The 22,755-nt window shown below is 42.1% G+C and overlaps 1 protein-coding gene across 6 annotated transcripts; it reads right to left on the reverse strand.

Moving 5' to 3' along the window:
• Nucleotides 1–1,684: 1,684 nt before the first annotated feature.
• stk11ip (serine/threonine kinase 11 interacting protein) lies at nucleotides 1,685–21,344 on the reverse strand. 6 transcript variants are annotated; one of them, XM_069698166.1, is made up of 26 exons: nucleotides 21,206–21,344; nucleotides 20,966–21,018; nucleotides 20,271–20,473; nucleotides 19,941–20,015; nucleotides 19,739–19,834; nucleotides 19,536–19,643; nucleotides 19,369–19,440; nucleotides 19,154–19,283; nucleotides 18,629–18,732; nucleotides 18,451–18,540; nucleotides 18,063–18,104; nucleotides 17,475–17,642; nucleotides 17,235–17,316; nucleotides 16,627–17,133; nucleotides 16,322–16,539; nucleotides 16,118–16,228; nucleotides 15,392–15,635; nucleotides 13,933–14,090; nucleotides 13,561–13,813; nucleotides 11,714–11,823; nucleotides 10,653–10,750; nucleotides 9,193–9,371; nucleotides 5,381–5,465; nucleotides 4,201–4,283; nucleotides 2,859–3,079; nucleotides 1,685–1,907 (listed from the first exon to the last, which is right to left on the reverse strand). In XM_069698166.1, exons 2-26 carry the CDS (start codon nucleotides 21,015–21,017, stop codon nucleotides 1,767–1,769), a joined length of 3,630 nt encoding a protein of 1,209 aa, XP_069554267.1. In that variant the 5' UTR covers nucleotide 21,018; nucleotides 21,206–21,344; the 3' UTR covers nucleotides 1,685–1,766. The 6 variants fall into 6 exon arrangements, with proteins under 6 accessions (XP_069554267.1, XP_069554266.1, XP_069554265.1 ...); XM_069698165.1 differs by having other exon boundaries at nucleotides 9,193–9,374; XM_069698164.1 differs by having other exon boundaries at nucleotides 9,193–9,374; nucleotides 11,714–11,826.
• Between the last annotated feature and the right edge of the window lie 1,411 nt (nucleotides 21,345–22,755).

Here is a 22,755-nt window from a genome sequence, read left to right on the forward strand (position 1 = left end):
TCCCTGCGGAGCCAAAAACAATGCAGTGATGAAGCTGATCCAATGAAAATGAAGAAATTAAACAAAAGCTGAAGTGTGGAGTGGGCATAATGAGCAGGAAATAGGTTGATATTAGAAGACATCATTTAATATCCTCAATTATTTTCTGCAAATTGCAAACATTTCAATTTTCCACAGGTCTGTCTTCAAATTGGAGCACTGACACAGTGAGCTGCCAACAAATGGGATGACTGAACAAATCACCTGTCAGACACTAGCAGTGTGTCACAGCTGTGGCGAACAGCAGGCAAGTTTCATCAGGACTTATTGTGACACCTTCAAGTCAAATATTCCAGATCGAGCTTCTGAGGTCATACAAACTACAACAGAACATCATCAGACACACAGATGAAGCCGGTGACATGGTGAGGAGGAAGATTAGAAAGACATAGCTCTGGTAATTAGGCTGGGGTCGTGGGTCATGAACAGAACCAACCATTGTTCATTAGGCTTTTTGCACATGTTTGCAAAAGCTGGACTTTATCTGCTTTTACAATCATTTCTGGTAACAGTCCATTTTTGGTGGTTTGCATCGTGGTGGTATGAAGTGGGATTACCAGTGATTTATAGGGACATGCTTTGTTACACAGGGCCACACATATTCTGTGGAAAGTAAACTTCATTCTGTAGGAAGTTTGTGAAAAATAAATAACAAAACACATCTCCTTTGTACACATCATGCATTTATATAAAAATAAAAGACTGTTCTGCAGCAACCCATTATGAAAAAATGTAAACAAAGAAATAAATTAAGTTATACAAGTTAATCTAAATCGACAGAGTTCATTATGATTCGTACTGCATCTGTACACAGGTTCACATCACAGTGGCTACATATACAACGCACACAGGAGTATAAGTTCTGTATTATATTATAAGCTGATGTATAAACTAAAAGAAAACATAAGTTGAGATGCTCAATATTATACCTTACTGAATGATGACAGTGCCGGATTTCAGAAAAAAAATAAATCACAAAAACACCCAAAATAAACATCTTTAATAACTGCTACTGTTCTTCTTTGAGAAGTCCACCGAATTTCAGACACACAGTAAAACCCTAACGGGAAGAGGCATCCCTGGATGACAGTGTCTTGAGCTTTGATCCTTTAGAAGCCTTGTGTTGAGCGCGTGATGCCACAACTCACTGCACCCTAAGACCGAGAGGAGGGAGCATCCGGTTTAACAAGGGGGTGGATGTATTTCGGGCTCGGCTCTTCGCTTTACTCCCCAACAAATCCTCACACAAAACATTTCTTCTTTCCAGCTTAATGCCTTCTGTTCCAAATCCACAAATCTGCCCCATATTTTCTCGGTGCTACAGATGAGTTGAGAACACCATGAGATGCATTAAGGTGCATTTCATTAGAAAAACATGGCATCTACAAAAGAAACAAGGCACACTCCATTTGAGCTGTAGAAAGGTTCAGTGGGATGGTATTTGAAGGAAAAATTATGCAACCAGGCTTGTGTGCCACATGAATGAGTGCAATCATTTCCAAGTTCTTGGCTTGAAGCAACAAGCGTAATGGGACCAGACTGAGTGCAGACTGTGTAGAGAGAAAATAAAGACACACTCGCTCATGCTCGCTAAACATTTCCCTGCACCTATGCAGCCTTGTGTTCGCAAAACACACAGGAGACACACACACACACACAGAGAGACAGACAGACAGACACACATACACACAGTCTATGACTTTTCCTTTTTTCGTGCCCTGCTCCCATTACGCCGCTTTGTCTTGCAAACTTGTATGCAGTTTTACTCCAAACATGGCCTCCCACTGTGCTCTGACCCAGGCCAGCAGACCCTGGAGGAGCTCGCTGCTCTCCGAGCGCACACACCACATCTTCTCCTGTTTCACAGTCTGCAGAAAACACATGAAAACACAACAAGTAGGAAAATCTAAGTAGTCCATCACAAGCGATCTTAACTTGGCAACACTGTGCAACAGGCTGCTGCAGAATGAGGAGAAGAAAGACAGAAGTTTATTTTAGTCAATATTAAGCAGCTCTATGCTTAATTTCTCAATGCAGATGCAGTAGTTAACAATATACATCAAACACAATGTGACCGTGTTTCAGTGGAATTTTTTTTTGTAGTGATTAGTGAGGAAATCGTGTGCTTGTGTTTGTAGATCACGGTGAAAAGCTGAGTGTTCGACGGGAACGAAATCGCACACGTTGGTCAAATCAACCCCAAACACTCCTTGATGAATTCCGATTCTTACAGTTTCGGTTTTATTCAGGAGGTCACAGATGAGACAAGTGCATGATGAGATGACATCAGCGTCCCAAACTACTTTTGATTGAAAACAGACAATTGGAAATACGAACTAACAGATTTTGAATGCAACACTTGACTTAAAGAAGCTAAGTTACAGTGTTTCCAGTCATTTTTTGATACCTGTTTTGCTGCTTTATTACTATTATGCAGTTTATAATGGATAACAGAAGCCGAAATTAGACACTTGTTCATCTCTTTCTTAAATTTTCATGCAGATTTTAAATCAGATGTGTCTCAGGGCATGAAATTCCTATGTTTCCCTGTGTCTTTTATAGTGAATCATTCCTTTATTCTGTGGTGGTTTTATCGGAAGCTACAGCAGTAGGAGCAGAAAAGATGCCTGTCTGGATCGAACCGAGGATGCTGCAGTGACCCTGGACAACCTCACTCCTTCTATTCTTGGTCTTTCTGTTAAAGTGGAAGAATGGGACTGAGTGGCAGCTGGACAATGTTGTGTCTATGTCGTGACATCCACATCTTTCTCCTGATGTTTCAGCTTCTTGTGTCAAACCTCTGATGACATCATACTGACCTCGTCGTAGAGCTTTATATCCATCCTGCACTGGTCTGAGGGCCACAGGAGAACTGAGCTCACACAGTTGATTGGCAGCGTTTCTAAAACCGTGAAGCTCCCGCTGCACGGCTCTTTGTTGTCATTCACCGTCAGGCTGTTTCTCCTCCACTGGTGATCCTCTTTGAGCAGGTAGAGGGTTTCCCGAGTCGCCAGAACCGTCAACGGAGTCCAAAAGTCCTCTGGAAGAAAAATAACATTTAAATACAGTATTTAAATTAGTAAAGATGCAGTTCTTTAGTTTCAACTGGACAGAAAACCTTTTAGTCAGGTCATCTTAACGAGTGACTGAAAGTATTTACAACTTCAGGGTTTTGAGCCAATAGATTAGTGAACTTTGCCTTCTTGGATTATGTCATTTTTATAAGCATAAAGCACTTTTAAAGAAGAGGTTTTAATCTCTGATCTTCTACTGCAGGCAACAGTTACGAGTCACTGACCTTTTAAAGCTTCACAAAGTACCTTTCATCTACAAAGTTAAGTGTCAGCATAACATTCAGGTCAGAAAGCTCCATCTTCAGAAGCACAAGTTGAGGCAGATCTTGACGTTCAAATTGCGGCACTTGAAATTCCACGAACATGCACAGCTGTGTGTAGCCTGCAGCCAGCTTGGCTTTAAATGTTCTGATGCAACACAGACAGGAGTGGCATCATGCAGCATTAGTGCACATGCATGCCAATACAGTCACTTGTCCCCCCGCTGAGTCAAAACAGGTTTCTGCCACATTTTACGGTACAGCCTGTTAAAATGGGTTTTTGACAGGCGCCTCACGTCGCCTGCTCTCCACAAATCACATCCTGTTTTCTATATTTTCCTTTTCCTGCCATAATCTGCTTTTATCTTGAAGGAAATAAAACTGTGGATTGTTTTCATCTGTAAATCTTCCGGGACTTACTTTCAATAATTCTGGAGTCGCAGATTTTGAATCAGGGCTTTTATTGTAATATTTCTTCTCAGTTTCTTCACTGCTGGCTGATAACAATGCTTATGATCAAGCTAACTCTTATCTTATAGCTTTGAGCAGATGCACAATTTTAAGTATCTGGCTTTAACTAACTTTGCACCTTCAGAAGTTAATATACGTAAAATGTTGTGTCTTCGAATCTTATATTGCTGGAGACAAGTGTTAAAAGATTGAGATAAAGAGATTCAGACAGATGAAAGTGTGAAGATTCCTCTCCTGATAACAGACAGGTATCTGGCAAAGTAAAGGAGGAAAAGAAACTTCCTTTTAAGAACCAAAAATCCTAAATCTAAAAAGTGGACTGCATAATTAAGTTCCTCAACACGTGAATTTTTCACCTTGCAGGACAAAAGCCAGAATATAGAAGAACTGCAGCTGTCCATCCTCCACATCTGCCTGGATGTCTTCACACACTAGAGGCCTAACAGTTCACAGAAAATGAAGTGTTAGCATGACATGCATACACAAACACAACACCAAAGCTTCCTTTCACACCTCCACTGTCTGCTGTGTAGCTAAAAGCACAGGAAGGTAACAGAGTGTGGTGGTAGCTTGTGGCTGGCAGGTGCTGCAGCATCGGATAGAAGCAGTTCACTCTCATGAGGTGAATTTCTCAGTAACTGTGAATCACAGGGGACAATTGACATAATAACAGCTGACAGGATTTGCATTGCACAAACACTGTAAGTGTGTTCAGAGACTGTGGTTAGCTGCCTCAGAACACATGAAGGGGCTGCCCTGATTTCTATTTATTTTTCAGATTACTGAGTTACTGTGGAGAGTGTTGCCTGAGCACAAATGAAAAATTGGGAGATTTGAGGCGTTATTATGTGTTGGTACCTGAATATACCAATCTTCAGACTAAAGGCTGGTCTAAGCATGTGTCACTTAGAATGCATTTGTGTCTAATTTAAAGGGAAATTGGTATTTATTTAACTTCTGCCAGGTTGTCCAAACTGCTTCACAGACATATACAGTCTGTCTGTTTAAGTGAAATGTTTGATTATTCACAGGATTTTTTTTTTCACATTTTGCAGGTTTATTGTACTTTTCTTCCATATAATTATAATTTTAATGATAAAAAGAAACATTCCTTTCAGTAAGAACTTAATAAAAAGCTATTATCTTCTGTGTCAGAGAGGAAAACATACAAATAAAGGTGCTGAAAAACTACTACTGGTGATAACAAACTACACAAGGGGACATGCATGTGTTAGGATTTGCAGCGCAACACATGTTACAAATTAAGATGTGGTTTACCAGCTAATTTAGTGGGGCCGTTTTACAAAACTAAGTCTAAAGAAAGCTGATTGTAATCAACTAAAGATGTGTCAGAAATGTGCAGTGTTAGAACTTCTGCAGCCGTGACTCCCTTTAACCTACACCGCCCAACCACATACAAATGTGCGCAACACTATTCAGACCACATCTTTCAGCAACGACACAAATAAAATCAAAAATATCTGCTGTTTTCGCACTGCATCCAAACAGGCTTTTCCAAAGCAGTATGTATCGTACCAGAGGTGGTGCTGAGGGGTGAGTCTGGTGGTAGAGATGGACTTCAGCTTGCTGTCCGATTTATGAGCCATCTCGCGTACAATTCCTGAAGAGAAAACAACAAAAGAAGCAGCAAAATCTGTTGAGTTTTGTGATCACACAAGGACTGTATGAACCGCCTGTGAAGATTAATAGGCCTTCAGGCTGAGCAAAAGGCAACTGGAAATGTCTTAGACCTCTGAAGGCATTTCTCAGCTCACTAAAAATGAATAACGAACTAAGTGCATGTGTATCCCAATGGATTACTGCCACTCGTGAATGTGCATTGTGATAAAAGAAAGGTTTTTTTTTGTTGTTGTTAATATTACTCTTATTTTTTCTGGTTCATATCGTTAAAAATTGCGTATTTGTGAGTTTTCTGTCAAATTGGGTTTTGGGAGTTATTTTTACCTATTTTCTTTTGCGATTTCAAGTACAAATCTTGATTAATCATAAAAATAATCAACAGATTAAAATGCTCATCGTCTTATTTCTTTGGTCCAGACTCATGTGGAAAGACATGCATCCTCTGTGAAGCATGTTGAGAAATATCTGACCCCCAAATATTCCAAAACCAAAGATTGACTGGAAGAGGGATGATTAAGATCCTCAAAGCTCATTTGCAAACCAAAGATGCGCTTGATGACCGCTGGAAATTAATACATATTTCCGAGATGCTTTCTGAAAATGATGAATCACATCTGAGCAGCACTGTAGTTCACAGCGTGTTGAAACAGCTGGAGAAAGTGAGGCAGCTCTGTGCAACAGTTCAAACAGGAGAATCTCTCTGCTCACTTTCATGAGACATTTGGGATGAAGTTAAAGATTTGGTGGGCTGTGTACATTTATCAGAGAGTAAGTGCATGTGAAAATGACCTCAGTCTGACAGCAAAATGTATTTCTAAACCTGTAAAAGTCATAGGAAGGCGAGGGTGTAGTAGCCTCAAAATGTCCCACCCAAACATCCATGGAAGGAAGTCTACACACAAAAGCCAAATTCAATCTGAGTCTTCTTCTGCTATTGTAACAGTAATAAGAAAGCCAAAAGGTCTCTGGTTGCAGGTGTAAGATTTCAGCGCCGTTGAAGCGGTGGGTGAGAAAAAGTCGGGGAACACAATCCGCTGGGTCACGCCAACAGTTCTGAATTGTAGCGTGTCATTGAGTGCGACAACAATACAGGGCAAAGAAGATATCTGCAGTCAAGTTTGAATAGATGGGACTTCCAAAAGATTTAAAGGGACACTGACGCTTTGCATCAGAATTCTTTCTCCTTTCTTAAATATCCTATATAGTTGTTAAATCTTTGTTGAATCATTTAAATGTTGTGGATTCTGGAGTTTGTCAAATACTGTTGCTTTTGGATGAATAATGCTAAAACACCTGCCCTGTTATTTGTCATGGGTCTGATGTTTTTAAAAACTTTGCACCAAAAAATTAATGTCAGATTTATTTGTGTAATCTTTTCTTTTTAAATGTAAAAAAGCCAGTGATGACTTTCAGTTTGTATCAAAAATATTCGGGACAAAAATAACAGATGGTTCGATCTCGTTCACAAACAAATTGTGTTGGACTCGGGTCAAATTCTCCTGCAGTGCTGGCAGCGTGTACCACGTCTGAGGAGAAGCAGCCAGCGTCAGACCAACTACAAGATTAACTAACGTGTTTACAGTTTAGCGAGATGCCATCCAAGACTGCAATCACGAGTAAGCACAGGTGACAGGCCGAGCGTGTGGAGAACCAAGTGTGCAACAAATGGACTCTCGCTGGTGCTCTGGTCTGTGTCAATATCTCAGCTTCCTCTTGTTTCAGGCCCAGACTCTCCGGCTGCTTCCAACACCAACACCAAAGCCCCTGATAATTTTCACATGAAATCAAAAACCACACCACTGTTTGATTTCTAAGACAACTGAGAAAGGAAATAGATAAAGATTCGATTTTCAAATTCCTCTTTGTTAATTCAGACAGCTATTATCCTCGCTGAGGGGATATCTCCATCAGTTTTACCAAATCTCCCCGAGTACAACAATGAAAACCGACAAATTCTTTTAAGTGAGAGAAAAAACCCTTTTTGCTGTAGCTTCCAGAGACCTCGTGTTATCTCTCACATTTCAATAAAGTTGGGTCAGACTTTGGTGGAGAAAGAAGCTCCAAGCTCCAGAAAACTGTCCCTGTTATAACCACATCCTCTCTGTCTCCTCCAGCCAGCGAGTCCATCGTCATTCCAGTTGTGGTTTTAAACTTCGTCCACATGACAGGAGCCAGCTTGGACGATAGACAGGCTTTGTTATGGTTTAGCTTTTCCGTGCAAAATATTACAACAGCTGTTTTGGAGTTAATTTGGTATTAGAAACAGAGCGTTTGGCATGATTGCAACTCTGTTATCTCTGACTTCAGGAGAGAAGGGAACACAAACATCAGATACTTGACGTGTCGGCAAAATCAAAAACATCAGATTTCATTCATGTTGCAGGGATGCACCTGGAAGGTTATTAAAAACATGTTGGGTTTTTTTTTACTTGGTTTGCTCTGTTTTGGAGACACTGAAAGCAATCTGGAATCATTTTCAGCCAGAAGGACTACAAAGCAGTAAATGAGCTGTTTATGGATTTAGACAGAAAAAGTTCACAGCAGAGAAACTAACAGAAACAGGGAGAGAAGGAGAAGAAAAGTGTTGTAGACAGATCGAAATACATTTAAGACAGATCACTTTTTTTTTATCATTGCTTTAACCTGATGACTGTTTTTAATCTTTGCTGTTTTAACTCATAGTCTTTTCTTTTCTTTTAATTTATGATTATTGTTATAATTATCTGTTTTTTTTTTGTACATGAACTGTGCTATATAAATTAAGTTTAATATTTTATTATAGCCTATAGTTTCAAGTGATGCTGGTCACTCAGAGGGTTAACATTGTGTGCCCTAATAGCCAGGCCTCTCCAGAAAAAGATTGTTTAACCTCAGCTAGACTTATCTCTGGTTAAATAAATGAAATAAAATTTGCATGTAAAAAGTATTCAAAACTTGAATTTATTTACAAAACTGCATTAAATGATAGAAGATCGTGTATGAAACACATCAGCAGGTGTAATTAGAGCTCATAGAAAGAAGGTGCAAGCAGACAGCAGCTGAAGACAGTTGTCTAATCAGCATTGTCTGAGTTTTGTTGGCGTCTGTTCAGTCTCATAATAAAATATATATTTTATTAAAATATATATATAATCATAAATAAAAGAACTGAGCAGCAAAACTTTTCCATGCCAACATGTTTTCTCCAAATGTTGGGGGGGGGGGAGGGTGCTGCTGCTGCAAATTGTCAGATTAATTTTCCATATTTTTCCAGACATTCCAATGCAGAGAAGGAGCCCCCATCTAATAAAAGGTTTTCCTCTCAGCCCAGTCCTCCCTTGCAGACACGCTGGTCTGGGCAGGATGTGCTCAGTCTCTGTGAACCCAACACTGAGGGGGACGGGGCAGAAATCTGCATCACATAGCACACATATGGTATAGTACTAGTTAGTGAGGGGAGTAGGCTAGGTTTCTCAGTCTGTGGCAGAGTGCCTGGGAGAGGAACATGCTGTTCCAGTGCCTGCCTCGTGGACTCAACACAACTCTGCAGCTTTTTAAAATGAGTACAAGGTTTATTGTGCAGCATCTTCCCTCAAAATGCCCTGAAGAAAGAGCTGAACCATTGTTACAAAGTACACAGAGAGTAGGGGCAGCGAGTTCTCTCTCTGTCTTCCACACATCAAACAGAAAACATTTTCCACTTTGAATTTGGTAGTGTTTCCTTTTACCTGTCAGACGGCCAAAAAAACCTCTGCAGCGTACGCTGTCTCTCACGAGTAGCGTGTAGGCCACCCCGTCATCGCCAAACTCCATGTGGATGCTCTGAGACCCCAGCCCCACCTCCAGGTAGCTCAGCTCCAGGATTGGGTAGCTGTCCTTCTTCTGCAGCCAATCAGTGAGCTGGCCTCTGCTGGGTGGAAAAATGTCACATTGAGGTGAATTATATGATCTGACGATTGGAGATGTGACATTTTAAAATGTGTCTGTTAAAGTTTAGTGAGCATAAATCATGGTAATACCTCATTTTTCAGGGATTAAGTTAGAAATATTAGTTTGGTTTCTTGCACAGTGCAAAAAAGGACTCTTTGTAAAAGCATCACAGCGAGGGCTCATGTGACAGCAGCAGTGTCAGCACTGTAAACACAACATGTCTGTCACTGAGTGAGTGACTGATCGAACGCCGCAACTTCCTGAGTGCAAATAAAACTCATTGCATCTGTGATTTTATTCTTTCTTCCATTACCCAGAGTTCATGACCACAGGTGGGAGTCAGGACAAAGACCGAACTTGTAAATAGATTCATTGCAGCCCGGTACAGCGGTCGCATTACTGCTGCGTTTAGTCCTGGCCTGATGAAATGAAAAGCCCTCTAGTGTTTCATGAATGGTTCATGAATGGTTTTGACCTCATCTTACTTTCATTTTTGCTGGAGAGAAAAGCGACAAAGAGGCTACAGCTTGCAGGAGGAGAAAAGACTGTCAGACACTTGAGGTCAATGTGTTTTCAAGATGTGACCCAGAAACCTGTGCAGGTTATGCAACGTTATCTACATCCTAAACAGGCCGGTCAGTTTTCACCAACATTAAAACTTGTAATTGTTACCTGCAATGTGGCGCCCTCTTTTGAGTCACTGTCCCCATCAGAGTTGTTGGAAGTTGGAATGTGTTGTGTCAACATATTGATCTAGTTTTATACTCTTTGGTAAAAAAAATATTTTTAAGAACAGTACTTAAACTTAATTTATTTGACCGTTTTTCTGTTTCCGTTTCATATTTAGTTTTGTGACACATTTCCACATGATCCTGGTGTCACCTGGAAGTTGCATGACTAATCATCCATATATGAATCAAAGATTGATCAAAAAGACCACAATAAAACCCAAACTATCTGGGGATTTTGGGCAAAATAAATGACTAAAATGGATTTCAATTTTTTTTTTTTTTTAATATTTTGTATTATTTTTGTTTAAAACTATGATAACAATTTATTGCATATTGTTTTCCTTTACATCAGAAGTAACATAAGGCAACACAATTATACTGTAAACAACATACGGTATGGAAACTAAACAAATATGCATCATAATATAATAATTTTTGCATGCTTGCACTTAAAATGAGAGAAAAAAATAGCTCAGTATGATCCTGACCAGGTACTTTCTGTGTCCCTAAAAAGTTGCTGTACTTACTGCACATCTGATGTTATTTCCAGGAAATAGATCTGCTGGTTTGACACAACCAACAGCGAGGGGACTTCCTCTGACTCCCCAAATTTGACAGCCGACATCTGAAGTTCCAGAGAAAAAAGAGAACATGACACAACCAGACTGATTTTAAAAGAGCTGCTCTCACAGATGACTACCATCTTTTATAGCATCATAATGACATCATGATTAACAACGGTTTTCTCAGATAAAACCAGTTTTCAGAAGTTCTTTGGAGGTTTAAAAACAACCCTGTCGACCGATGTGGTGCTTCATTTCCTCTAGAATCACAATAAAAAGTAAAAAGGCTGAGTGAAAAATGGAGCAGCCCCTGTCAGTGGGTAAATAAACATGACTAAGATGAATGGAGCGGACCTCCTGCTTCCAGCTGGGGTTTGTTCGGGGTTTGTTTGGTCCTGTTCCGCTCTTTGCTCTTCGTCCAGGTGTCTCGCAGGGAAAAGCAACAGCCTGCTAATTTGAAGAGCCTCCCGGATGCATTGAATATTAAAGAGGTCTCAGAGAGGGTTCAGTGACAACAGAGGAGCACAAATTTGTGAAAGGAGCTGCAACAGAAGAGGAGCGGAGCTCCCCGGAGATTTACTGACAGTGTTCATCTGAGCTGACTGAGATGAAACCACAGATGAAGTGTAGTAGGTCTTAAAGTTGTCACCACGCATTAAGCTGGAATCGTTCGGCCATCAGGGAGACACGTTTAAGGTCTTTTTGAAACCGCAATCACAAAAGAAACAATAACACCAACATAAAAACATTGAACTGGCAAATCTGAGCGATCAGTCACAGGCCGCCATCACTGGCAAACGTCTGCTTGAACAGAGGGTCTGGAAATCATTTTTCTTTTTTCCTGCCTTCATATTAACTCCAGTACAGACTTAAAGACCCCGAAAACATATTTTCTCAATCTCTTTCTTACTGTGAATCACACGAACGCATTATTTTCTCTCAAAATTTCAAATATGTTTGGTTATTTCACAGCCACGAATATTTAATGCTATTGAGAACTACTTATTTGCCTTCGTCTTACAAACCTTGAGGAAAGAGTGAAGCTCCTCCTCCTCCTCTTCGAAGACCTCTACATCGAGGAAGAGCTTCAGCCGATGGTCCACGGCCTCGAAGTCCTCAGAGAGCAGGTCCAAGTCTTCTACGAACACATCAAGAGCTGATCAAAACGGAGAGTTTAACACATTAACCATCCAAAAATGAAATTTAACAGCAGTTACCTCTTGAATTTGGGCTGGAATACTCCAAATAAATACATTGCTTTGGGCCACTTTATTTGTTCACTCAAATTATATATTGTATTAATAGTTAAGCCTTGGTTTCCTGGCAGCAGTGGGAGGACTTGCATATTTTTTGGCTTTTATGAAACCGTAGCCAGATTTTACTGCGGCACAGCGCTGCATTAGCCAACAGCCCTCAAGAAAGAAGGCATTTAAGAGCAATAAATCCACCAAAGACCAGCAATAGCAGTTATTTGAACACTGATGAATGGTTGCGGCTAATCAAAAATGACAGGGCACGGCCCCGCAGAGGCCAAAACAAACTCCAAGGCTTTGATTTGAAGAGAGTGCAAACATAGACCAGATTCAAACAAGGCTTTTAAAAAATGTCTTTCTAAAAGGTGTACACACACACACACACACACACACACACACACACACACACACACACACACACACACACACACACACACACACACACAAAGCCACAGGTTGATGGGCCTTCAGAGACAAAGCACCTTCAGAAAGAGGAATATTAAGATTCTGCTCCACAACAATGGGTGCAGTGTGTCACTAAAAAAACGACAGCCAGGGTTTGAGGATGAGTCGTCTCCACTGTGAGAGTGCGGTGTAGAAGGGACAGATTACATGGTATCGGCTCTGTCACTACAGCACTGCACAAAAAAAGATAGAGAAAGCTGTTATTACGACTCGGCTCTCCTTCTCGTCGGCTTTCATTTCTCTCCCATCACTTCCAGTAATGACTCCAATCTGTCTTGCTGCACATTTACCATGTGGTTCATCTAAAAATGGCAGACAGATGTGGAGGGAAAACAGATGCTGTCACATAGATACAGAGAGCCTCGGAGGATTTCCGCGCCACAAAATATCCACAAGATCCAAACACTTCCCATCTCTACTCACTTTCAATTAAGACTTTAATCTGTCTTTGGGAGCGGCGAGAAGGCTGACGTAAACAGTTTACACCACACGCCACAGCTGATGTGTTTTACAATGACTGTATGAACAGCAGAATTTGAATTTAAAGTAATAAAACACCACTTATATTTTACTGCTGTTTGGGCTCTCCTCCAAGACACAGTCCTGCCAACATCACAGTACTATTTTGGATGTAAAAAGTGTATAGCTGACACATCATCAAAACCGTTAACTGTTTCAGTCGTCGGCTTGTCGGTTCAAACTTAAAAAGCAGCACGGAAGTTGGTTAGTTTGTTTCCTCGCAGAAAAGGAAGATGTTTGTTTTGCTTCTACACCTTTAATTCATCATTAAAAGAGCACAGGAACACAGACGGTGCTAAACCCCGAGTGAAACCACTCTTCTTGAATATGAACCCATCACTTCCATGACCGTTGGCCCCCACGTCCACCTGTGGGATGCGGTAACAGGCATAACATGCAGCCGCGACAACAGTGGAGTCGCTGCCGGACTTGCTTTCCATTGATGGTGTCCAAACTGTGGCCACTGTGCTTGGGACGGGAGGGCTACAAACTCCATCTCTCCTCTACGTAGCAGACCGATGCATACCGGCTTACATTATAGTGTGAATGGAGCCTTGTGTGTGTCCACTGTGTGATTGAAGTCTGCATCGGTCATTCATGGACGAAGAAGACCTAATGACAGAGGGAAATCTCACCATGTGGCGTGGATCGCCCTGCACGCTGGACTTGGACTTGAGGTGGCGTAGCACTGATAGCGGTGTAGCGGTAGCTCCCCGCTAGCTCCTCTTTACTTTGGCTGTCAGTGTTGTAGTAGATGCTGCTGGTGTCACCTGGAGCGTCTCCCGTGAAGAAGGAGCTCTCCTGGGCGGTGACAAATGCAGGATCTTCTACAGTGGTAGCACTTTCCGGGATGGAACTGCTGCTGTTATTGCCATCTGTGTAATCATCCTGTTGCGATGCAGAGAAAACATGGGAATGATTAAGAGTCTGTTTGAACAATTATGAAAATAAATTACACCACAAGGGGAAACAAACAGAAAAAGAATGATTTAAGTGATCAGAAAGACCTTGTCGACACTCCGAGTGCTCTGGGTTACATCGAGATGACCGTCCTCGCTGTCAGGCCGTGATGAGCGATAGTTGGGTGTACTGCTGTAGGGAGTTGGTTGGCCAACAACCTGAACCACATGGTCACAGCCACATTCTGAACAAATATGACTTTTTTCTGACAAACAAAACACAAAAAAGATGGTTACAGGTCTATGTTTACTAGAGATTTTGAAGAACGTTTGATGATTGTGACAACCAAATAACCTGCACGCATTCATTTAGTAAGAGGAAGAATTTGGTCGTATCTGCAGGACATGTATTTCTCTAACCAACAGGCAAACAAACATCTCGGTTGAGACACGTGCGAGTGAAAAAGGAACTCACTTAACACACAAGCAAAGGAGCGCGGTTCTAAAAAAAATCCCCAAAACATCTGTCGAACAAAGCCTGTGCACTGTTTGTGCGTGCCCGAGCAGGTCTTAATGTCAGGTTTCGCTGGATTGCAGGGAGGCGGCTGCCGGAACAAAGGGTATTATCTGTCTCCTGCTGATTATAGGAGGTGGGAACTCAGCGGCACGGGCAGCTCGGCAATAAAAGAGAGGAGATAACTCCTGGGATGCTTCACCCGAGCCCATCTGAGAGCAAAGTTTTGTTTTGTGAAGCAGTGCCGGCCTGTGCAGGCTGCCACTGGGAGCCTGATAGGCGAAGAGTAGCAGTGAAGTGTTTTGCCGTCAAATGAACTCGCCGCTTTCAGTGTGACCTTGTCTTCTGTCTTATCTGCAGTTTTTTTTTTTAACCACAAAGTCCACTGACACTGATCACAAAGAGTGTAAAAGCTAAGTGCATCTCATGCTTAGTTTTAAGGAGTCGAGAGTATGTGGAACTGCGCATGACTCATCTGAGACTGTGTGACTCAGATTGAAGTATGAATCAGTCAAGGCTGTGGTGTGTGCGTGTGTGCGTGTGCGTGTGTGTGTGGGCATCTTTGACATCTGGAGATGACAGATTCAGATACAAACTAAAACCAAATTTCACTTTTCTTGGACTGTTGTACTTAAAGTACATTTTTTTTAACAGTCAAATGCCATTTCTTTTGTTTTTTTCCCACAATTTTGTTATTTTTCAAAATACTTTCGAACATCTGGCCTTTGAAAACAGATCAAAAGTATTTGGCATTACTTCCTTCACATTTTCTTGATACTCAGCTCTAACCTATTCATACATTTTCTGTTTGTTGCCTTTTTCTCTTTTTTGTGTCTTTACCATTTTGCCAAGATCTACAGGTATAAATTAATTGACAATTTACAGGGTTTTTTTCTGATCAATAGCCTGCCAAAAAAAATGCTTTCAATATGAAACAGAAAAATACTGTGGTTAAATGACAGGTGTTCGGTACATCAAGTACAGCACAGGCCTCTTCTTGCCTCTATTTGCGAAGCGTTTCTTGAAAGCCAATTTCTCTTTCATTGCTCTCACCTTTGCCATCACCATCCCAATCTGCCTCTGTCGGCTCCTCCCCGTCCCGCTCCCCCACTCCCTGTGGTAGCATCACAGCTCCTCTCCTCCTCACTCTTCCTCCCACCTCCTCCTCATCAGCCTCTCCCTGAAGCGTGAACTCCGACTTGCAGCGAAGGCACTGCAGACGAACACACCTGGGCGACAGCTTGGAGTCGCGGCATTGGTTTTCCTCCGCCACATGAGACAGTATATCAGTCAGAGCCTAGTCAGCAAAAAGTCAGATTTTCACATTTAAAACATAGGTTTTCACTGTTTGCTTCCTCATTTCCCTACTGATGTTATTTATTCAAATCGGTTTTTTAAGTTCTATCGGGCAACTACTCAAGTGCAAACTAGAAACTGGAGGAGTTGCATGAAGCTTCTCAGTGGAGCTCAAGAGTATAACAAACAGTTCAGAGAGTCTGAGTGGAGGGCAGCCTGGGAGCATGAACAGACTCGTAGAGTATGCGAACAGAGCCGGGGTGATCCATGTGGGCGAAAATCTTCAGTCTTTGCGATTGTGTGCCATCTTGCAGGATAAATTCCAAACACTCCTCTGCTAACAGGACTCCAAAGTGTGTGTGTGTGTGTGTGTGTGTGTGTGTGTGTGTGTGTGTGTGTGTGTGTGTGTGTGTGTGTGTGTGTGTGTGTGTGTGTGTGTGTGTGTGTGTGTGTGTGTGTGTGTGTGTGTTTGTATTATCTAACCTGCAGTGCCTGCTGCGGGTCATCATCGAGCAAGACGTAGCATCTCCTCCTTTTTTCCTTGTTGATGTAGTCAAAGTGAAGCTCCACAGCTGGAAACAGCTTCTCTGCATCCTGGAAGAGAGTCATAGTCTCTCATCGAGTCCTTAATGGAGTATATTATACATAATAGCGATTCCCTATACCTCCATCTCTTTCTCCTCTTACCCCACAGTCCCATGCAGCCTCTGTCGTCTCCACCCGGGCGAGACTGTCCAGCTCCAGACGGCATCTCTCCCGGCCGCTCTGCATGTCCACCTCCAGCACAAGGCCCTGTTTGATGCGCAAGAACACCTCCCGTCCACTCTTCCTCTCCTCCTGATCTACACTGTTTTGCTTCTCTTTGTCAGAAAGGACACCGACAAGCAGCGGGTGACACAGGTCCACTGACAAGACAAAAAGGGGAGATCAGAATTGAAGAATTCAGTTCGAGATGTGTTTAATGATAAAAAGTGAAACTTTAACTGCCCTACCTCCAAGGTCCTTCTCCTCTTCTGGATTGGTGTCTCCACTCATAGCTCTCACGGACCTCTGGGACTCCGGGCTCGGCCGAGGTAAGCTTACGGCTCCCTTGCTCGCCGCTTGGCCGTCCACCACGTTGTCCTCCAATGTGGAGTCTGTCTGTTGAGTGATCTGACCGGGCCACTGCAAGGTGAAGTCTGTATCCAGGTCTGCATCTATGTCAGCTGTCTCCACCTTCTGTTCTGAGGAGAGAAGGGGCGGAGGGAGGACGTCCGGGACTTCCAGGCAAGGCGACGGAGACGGCGGCTGCCCAAAAGTGGTGGGTGGACATGGGGTGGTGATGTCGAGGCCATTGGAGATGGTTTGATGAGGAGCTGGCTGGTTTGTACCGACAGTGGTGGGGATGTTTGAATCTGACGGTCCATCTAAGTGGTGTTGGTATCTGAGCCAGTCTTCCCCCAGCTGATCCCTGAAGCTGGACATGCGCTCGATCTCCTGCTGGTGGGGAAGGACGATGTCTGGTGGTGAAATGATAAGTTTAGAAAAAAAAAAAATTCTTATTTTAAAAGAGACAAATAATACAGTCATTTAAAATCCCATTTGCGCTTTGCTAACAAACCCTGTGTGGAGGATATGGTCCTGGGCTCATAATCAGTGTCACTGGGCTCGGATATGCTGGCCCTCCGCACTCTCACTTTATTCTGAAAGACAACATAGATGTGCAATTTTGTCTTTGTCATCCACAGCCGCCTGCAATGACTTATTAGTACATGTTATTTCAAGAAGCTATAAAAAGGCTTTAGTTTCCACTGAACATCAAAGAAAAGAAAATATTGACACATAGGTGCATTACTCCTACCCTTGATTTCTTCTTGCGTAAGCGCGAGACGCCCACTTCTCCGACAGACATGCTGTCACTCAGCTCCCCTGCTCCACTGGATACTTCCTGGTTACTTCGTCCTGGTGGCATGGCAACCGGAGGTAAAGTCTGAGCGTGGACGATCAGCTGACCTGATTTTGGCAGAACCTGCAGAGAAGAGTGCTCTTTTATTAAACAGAAAAACTAGCTTTTTATACCTGTGCTTCTGATTTGCATGTTTCAGTTGGTGTCAAACAATGTGGTCCTCTTTGATCTTTTACTGTTGCATGTGACTTTGTGACATCTGTCCAGAGACTACAGAATAAATGGCCTCTTTGGTAAATCTGGCACATTTATAGCAATGTTTATTCATATGCAACAGTATTATCACCGTGATGTCCTTCTGCAAAATACCCTACATATACAGTATTTATAAATGTAGATTATATCTTACAAAAATCTATCTAAACGCTACATAGTCATATAATTTACCATCACATGTGTTTACAAGTTGTTGTGAAGGAATGTGTGCATTAGTATCAATTGACAAACGAGCAAGATTGTCACGTGATTGACGAAGAGACTCACTGATAACTCGGACGAGGACAACGGGGTACCATCAAGTCTGAGCTGGAAAGAAACAGAAAAGAAGCACTTGTGGGAAAAACATTTTGAACTCGATATGACAGAGGACCCTGAGACAGCGGGAGTCGGCCTTCTTTTGCAGGAACACCTTGGAGTTCCCACATGGTAGAGAGGAGCTGTTTTATATGTGTGGAGAGGCTGCACTTTCAGATAAATCTTATATTCTATTTCTCTACTTCTATCTTCGGCTGCAGTAACTCGTATTATTGGAACAGTGCCGCTGCTTTGATAAGACAAATATCCACGCAGGACTCTTTTATTTTTTCGAATTTTAATGATTCAACCAGCAAGCAAGTTAAAAATGATAAATGAGGATATAATTATAACTCACTCTGAGTTTGGCAGCTTTTGGGGAGAGATGTCGGACGGTGCAGGTGCGGTGGGTCTTCTGGAAGTACAGCGGGTTTCCCTCCAGATTCAGCTGCGAGAAGATGTTATATTTTACACATAAATATTTAGTGTCTACTAAATACAGGGTTTTCGATATGTGTGTGTTTGTGTGTCCTCACTGTGTTGAGGCAGTGCAGCAAGGAGAGAGGGGCCAGCTGGGAATGCTCCAACAGGAGGTTGTAGGCCAGGTCTAAGTGCTGGAGCGAAGACAACTGCTCCACACCTGTTTAATGAGAGAGGCCAGCGATGCAGGAAAAAAGACAGAAGATCAAAAGTACCGAATTAAAAGCAAACCTGCTGCTCAAATGTCTAATTTGATTCTCATGCTATTCTCCGTTCTCATCCCAATAGACTAATAAACAGGTTGGTGTAAAGTTATCTGATGTAAACATTATCCAAAGCTAACAGAAACAGTGGGAGGTGGGGATCGCTGTAAGAAAAAGTCCACTGGTTCAGTTATTAAGTTTGTGTATCTGAATGCCAATAAGCTTCTTCTGTTTTCATTTTTAAATTTTTTTATTGGCTCGCTCCATCAGCTGTGTGATTTTATTGGCTGACTACATTTTCTCGTCTGACTCGAGACTGTTTGTCTGTGTTTTAAGAACAAGACGAGAAGCTCTACGGCTGATATCGGTCTACTTTACCATTTATGGTTTCCAGTTCGTTGTTCCTGAGGATGAGGATGACGAGCTTGGCACTGGCATTTGGACCTAGCGTTGGCGCCCTCTGCAGGGAGTTGTAGCCCAGGTTCAAGTGCTCCAGCTCACTCAAGGGCTGAAACAAAGCACAACAATCAAATGACAAAAGCAGGTAAATAAGTTTAATTCTAAATTTAAAAAAACGGCAGTATCTATCCTACCTTCAGAAATTCAGCACACTCCTGAATCTTGTTATGGCTTAGATCCAAAGACTTCAGGACGTTCAGTAAACTCTAGGAAAGAAACAGAAGAGTAGGTTTTAAGTCAGATGAAGGTAAGATCTGCTAGTAAACGAGCAATGATGCACCGGGCTGTTTGTTTGTCTCACTAGTGACTGGTCGAGGCAAACGAGGGAGTTGTAGCTGAAGTTAAGGGTGTGAAGCTCCAGCCAAGGCAGCGCAGAGCTCAGGTCACCACCACACAGAGACAGCAGCTCCTAAAAAACATGCACACAAATTACTAAGCCTTTATATTCTCTCTCATAGTCAGACATAAACTCACAAGCAGTCACTGACAACAGGTTGAGAGTACCTCCAGGGAGCTGACGCTCTTTGAGCAGGTAAAAACTTCCAACTGGGAGTAAACTCCTCGGAGTCCCTCCAGACAGTGTGGAGGGATTTTTTTCAGCTGGTGACAAACAAAGACAAATAGGAAGACTAATATGAGAAAAGGGCTTCAGAGGAAATAAGGAGAAAACAACAAGAAATTACTGTCAAAAGTGTTCTGATGCTACCTCCAAACATTTCAGAGACTTGAAAGGGAAGATTTTCACCACAGACTGGAGTCTCGCTCCTGGCGGGTTGATGAGCTGCATGTAAATATGAATAAACACAAGGGGTCAGAAATCAAATGTCCCCACTAGTCACACCTCAAAACACACTTCCATTGGAGGTCAAATTCAAATATATACATTTCTCTTTGCTGTAAAAGCACAAAAGTCTCACACAACTGACATAAAACAGTGTCAAGACAACCACATGTGCTCCTATTTTGAGGATCTTCGCCCCATGTAATAGGACAAGTATCCACTTGGGTGGCCGGCTGACCCAACACTCTCACCCACCTTGAGAGAAATGGTCTTCTGCAAGACGTCAAACAGGAACTGCAGCTGCAGCAGGGAAGCGGTGTCGGCAGGGTGGGAGGGCAGCGCGAGGAACCCGTGCTGCTGACTCCTGGACAGTAAGTACTGTTCAAACAGCCGGGTGAGCTGCTGCAAGGTGGCAGCCGGCAAGGTCAGCGTGCTGCTGCCGTCCAGCACCACGTCACCTGGAGGGCAGACGGTACCGCTCGTTTATTTGAGCAGCACATCTTCATCCGCAAAGAATCATTACAAGAAATTACAAGACCACACTAAGCATTGTCTAATGCACATCTGGTGAACAGAGTTTTCCAAATACAATTTGACAGAATCAGCTTTTTGCCCAGTTTACAACATTTGTTGTCGAGGTGATCAAATGTAACAGGCGTTAACTTACTTTATTGAGGTAATTACAATCGATAACTTACTTTATTATATTTTTAACTGAGTAAAAAGTCATCTCTAACCTCCTACATTTCAAAAGTAAGCTTCCCAACACGGATTGTGAGAATTACAAATGAACTCTTTCCAGTAACAGGATTTCATATACTCAAAAAAAAACGTGGTTGGTCACAAAGCACCCACACAAAGCACCCATTCCTGAATTAATCCTCTTCTGCCATCCAAACGGATTGTGCATGAAGCACTTAAATGTTGACATTGAGTGATTGTTTGTTTACCATTATTTCGGAGGAGTGAGGCCAAACCGTGCACAAGGGAGGATACGGCCATCCTGTGAACATGACAAGCAAGTCACAAAGTCAAAACGACATTTCACAGGAATAAAAAAAAGATAGTGTTGACGCTTTAGTGTAATTTCTGCTTGCAAAACTGTGCATTTAAAACTACTGCAGCTGACGTTAGCTCGGCTCACGTAAAGCACCTCACTAATTTCCCGTCAGTTCAGCCGGACAACATACCTGTGCAGTGACAGCAGACAAACACACAGCTGGCATCAAGGTCTTACTTCGACAGGGGAGTATTAAAGATCGATCATTTCTTTACGTGAAGTATGATATATTCGTTGTTGGTTTCATAGCGCAGTGCAAGGTGGTGTTGACATCCGTCACATGACGATGAGTTGCCCAAAGCCGCTACGGTGGCCCGGATATACCAAAAAGCACACAAAATATAAGTCGCAATTTCTTTCCTCTCCGTTTTGAATCGAAAACAAACAAATTCATGTATAGATGTATGTTGTTCCCGGTAATTTTATGTGAAATTTAAACGTTTGCTTTTCCACAAAATCTCACTGACTGCTTTTCTGTGCTGCTGCTGGTGGCCACTGGGTGGCGCACTCTAGCAAGGAGCCCAAACTCCTTATGAATGCCAGTGAAAACGTCAAATTAACCTCTCCCTGCAACCAGGAAGGATAATTAATCCATCCAAGCATTCGTATGATATAAAACAAGCAGCTGTACCATGCATTTCTATATGATTTTACTGTGTTTCCAGTTGAAAGCAAATGAACCTGTTATTTCAAGATCTTCCATATGTGGGCCCTGAAGGTCAAACACTTTTGTCTAGCTTTAAAAACCCTTGAATTCTTTACAGACTTTGTGGTATCTGAGGTTTTAATAAATGCCAGCTGTCATATTAATCAACCTGAGACTTGCACCACATCCAACCATATTCGACTCGTGGCATCAATAAAAAAAAAAAAAAACTCGGTGATTGGCCAAGGATTTATGATTGCATTGCATGGCTGCAAAAGGTGTGTTGAGGTCTGAATAAAGCAGATTAAAACAAGTCTGATTTTGATTTATGCTGCACTACCACAAACACAAACAAAATGGTTGATTTTATTTTTAAATTCATGTTGTTAAAACGGTTTAACTTCCACTGAAAGAGAATCTTTAGAAGATAGCAGACAAGATACATCTACTGAATAGCAATCCTAAAATGGTGGAGAGTTTAACTTTGGTACAGGAAAGACAATAATGTTGGTATACTATACAGGTTACGAGTTTTAACTTCTGGACTCCAAAACTGCAGAGCAATGCATTATCCCAACACATGAGGAGAGCAGTTTTCCGCAGGCCTTTATTTTGTTTTATTGGGGAATACGTAACCTTGTGGCTTCATAACAGATACTTCACAATGATTCGAATGAGCAAATAAAGCAAGAACTTTCCTAATTTGCACATGCATCACTTGTTGCTAGGCAGCAAACAAACATAGTCACACTTGGGCACACACACACACACACACACACACACACACACACACACACACACACACACACACACACACACACACACACACACACACACACACACATTAAAAGAAAAACGCACACATAAGCATTTTTCCATTTGGGACTTGTGAAGCGAACATTTCCATGTAAGGATTTATGTACTGTAATTTGGTAAACATTTCCATTCAGAGATGCTGCACAAAGCACTTTGACTCTCATGCATAGTTGGTTAAGTGTACATGCATGAAAACTAGTTTTGACAGCTAGTTACAA

Source organism: Brachyistius frenatus, unplaced genomic scaffold, assembly GCF_029030835.1.
Source record: "Brachyistius frenatus isolate BFR_SWC_R1_liver_20210118 unplaced genomic scaffold, ASM2903083v1 Contig_26, whole genome shotgun sequence".
Classification (NCBI taxonomy): Eukaryota; Metazoa; Chordata; class Actinopteri; family Embiotocidae; genus Brachyistius; species Brachyistius frenatus.

Excerpts from the sequence above, each read along its gene's own strand:
- stk11ip (XM_069698161.1), bottom strand. The coding sequence starts at position 21,017 with ATGGCCGTATCCTCCCTTGTGCACGGTTTGGCCTCACTCCTCCGAAAT. Across the intron at positions 20,016-20,270 it reads AGAAGACCATTTCTCTCAAG|CTCATCAACCCGCCAGGAGC; the intron begins GTGGGTGAGAGT and ends ATTTACATGCAG. Across the intron at positions 17,643-18,062 it reads TGTCCTCGTCCGAGTTATCA|GTTCTGCCAAAATCAGGTCA; the intron begins GTGAGTCTCTTC and ends TCTTCTCTGCAG.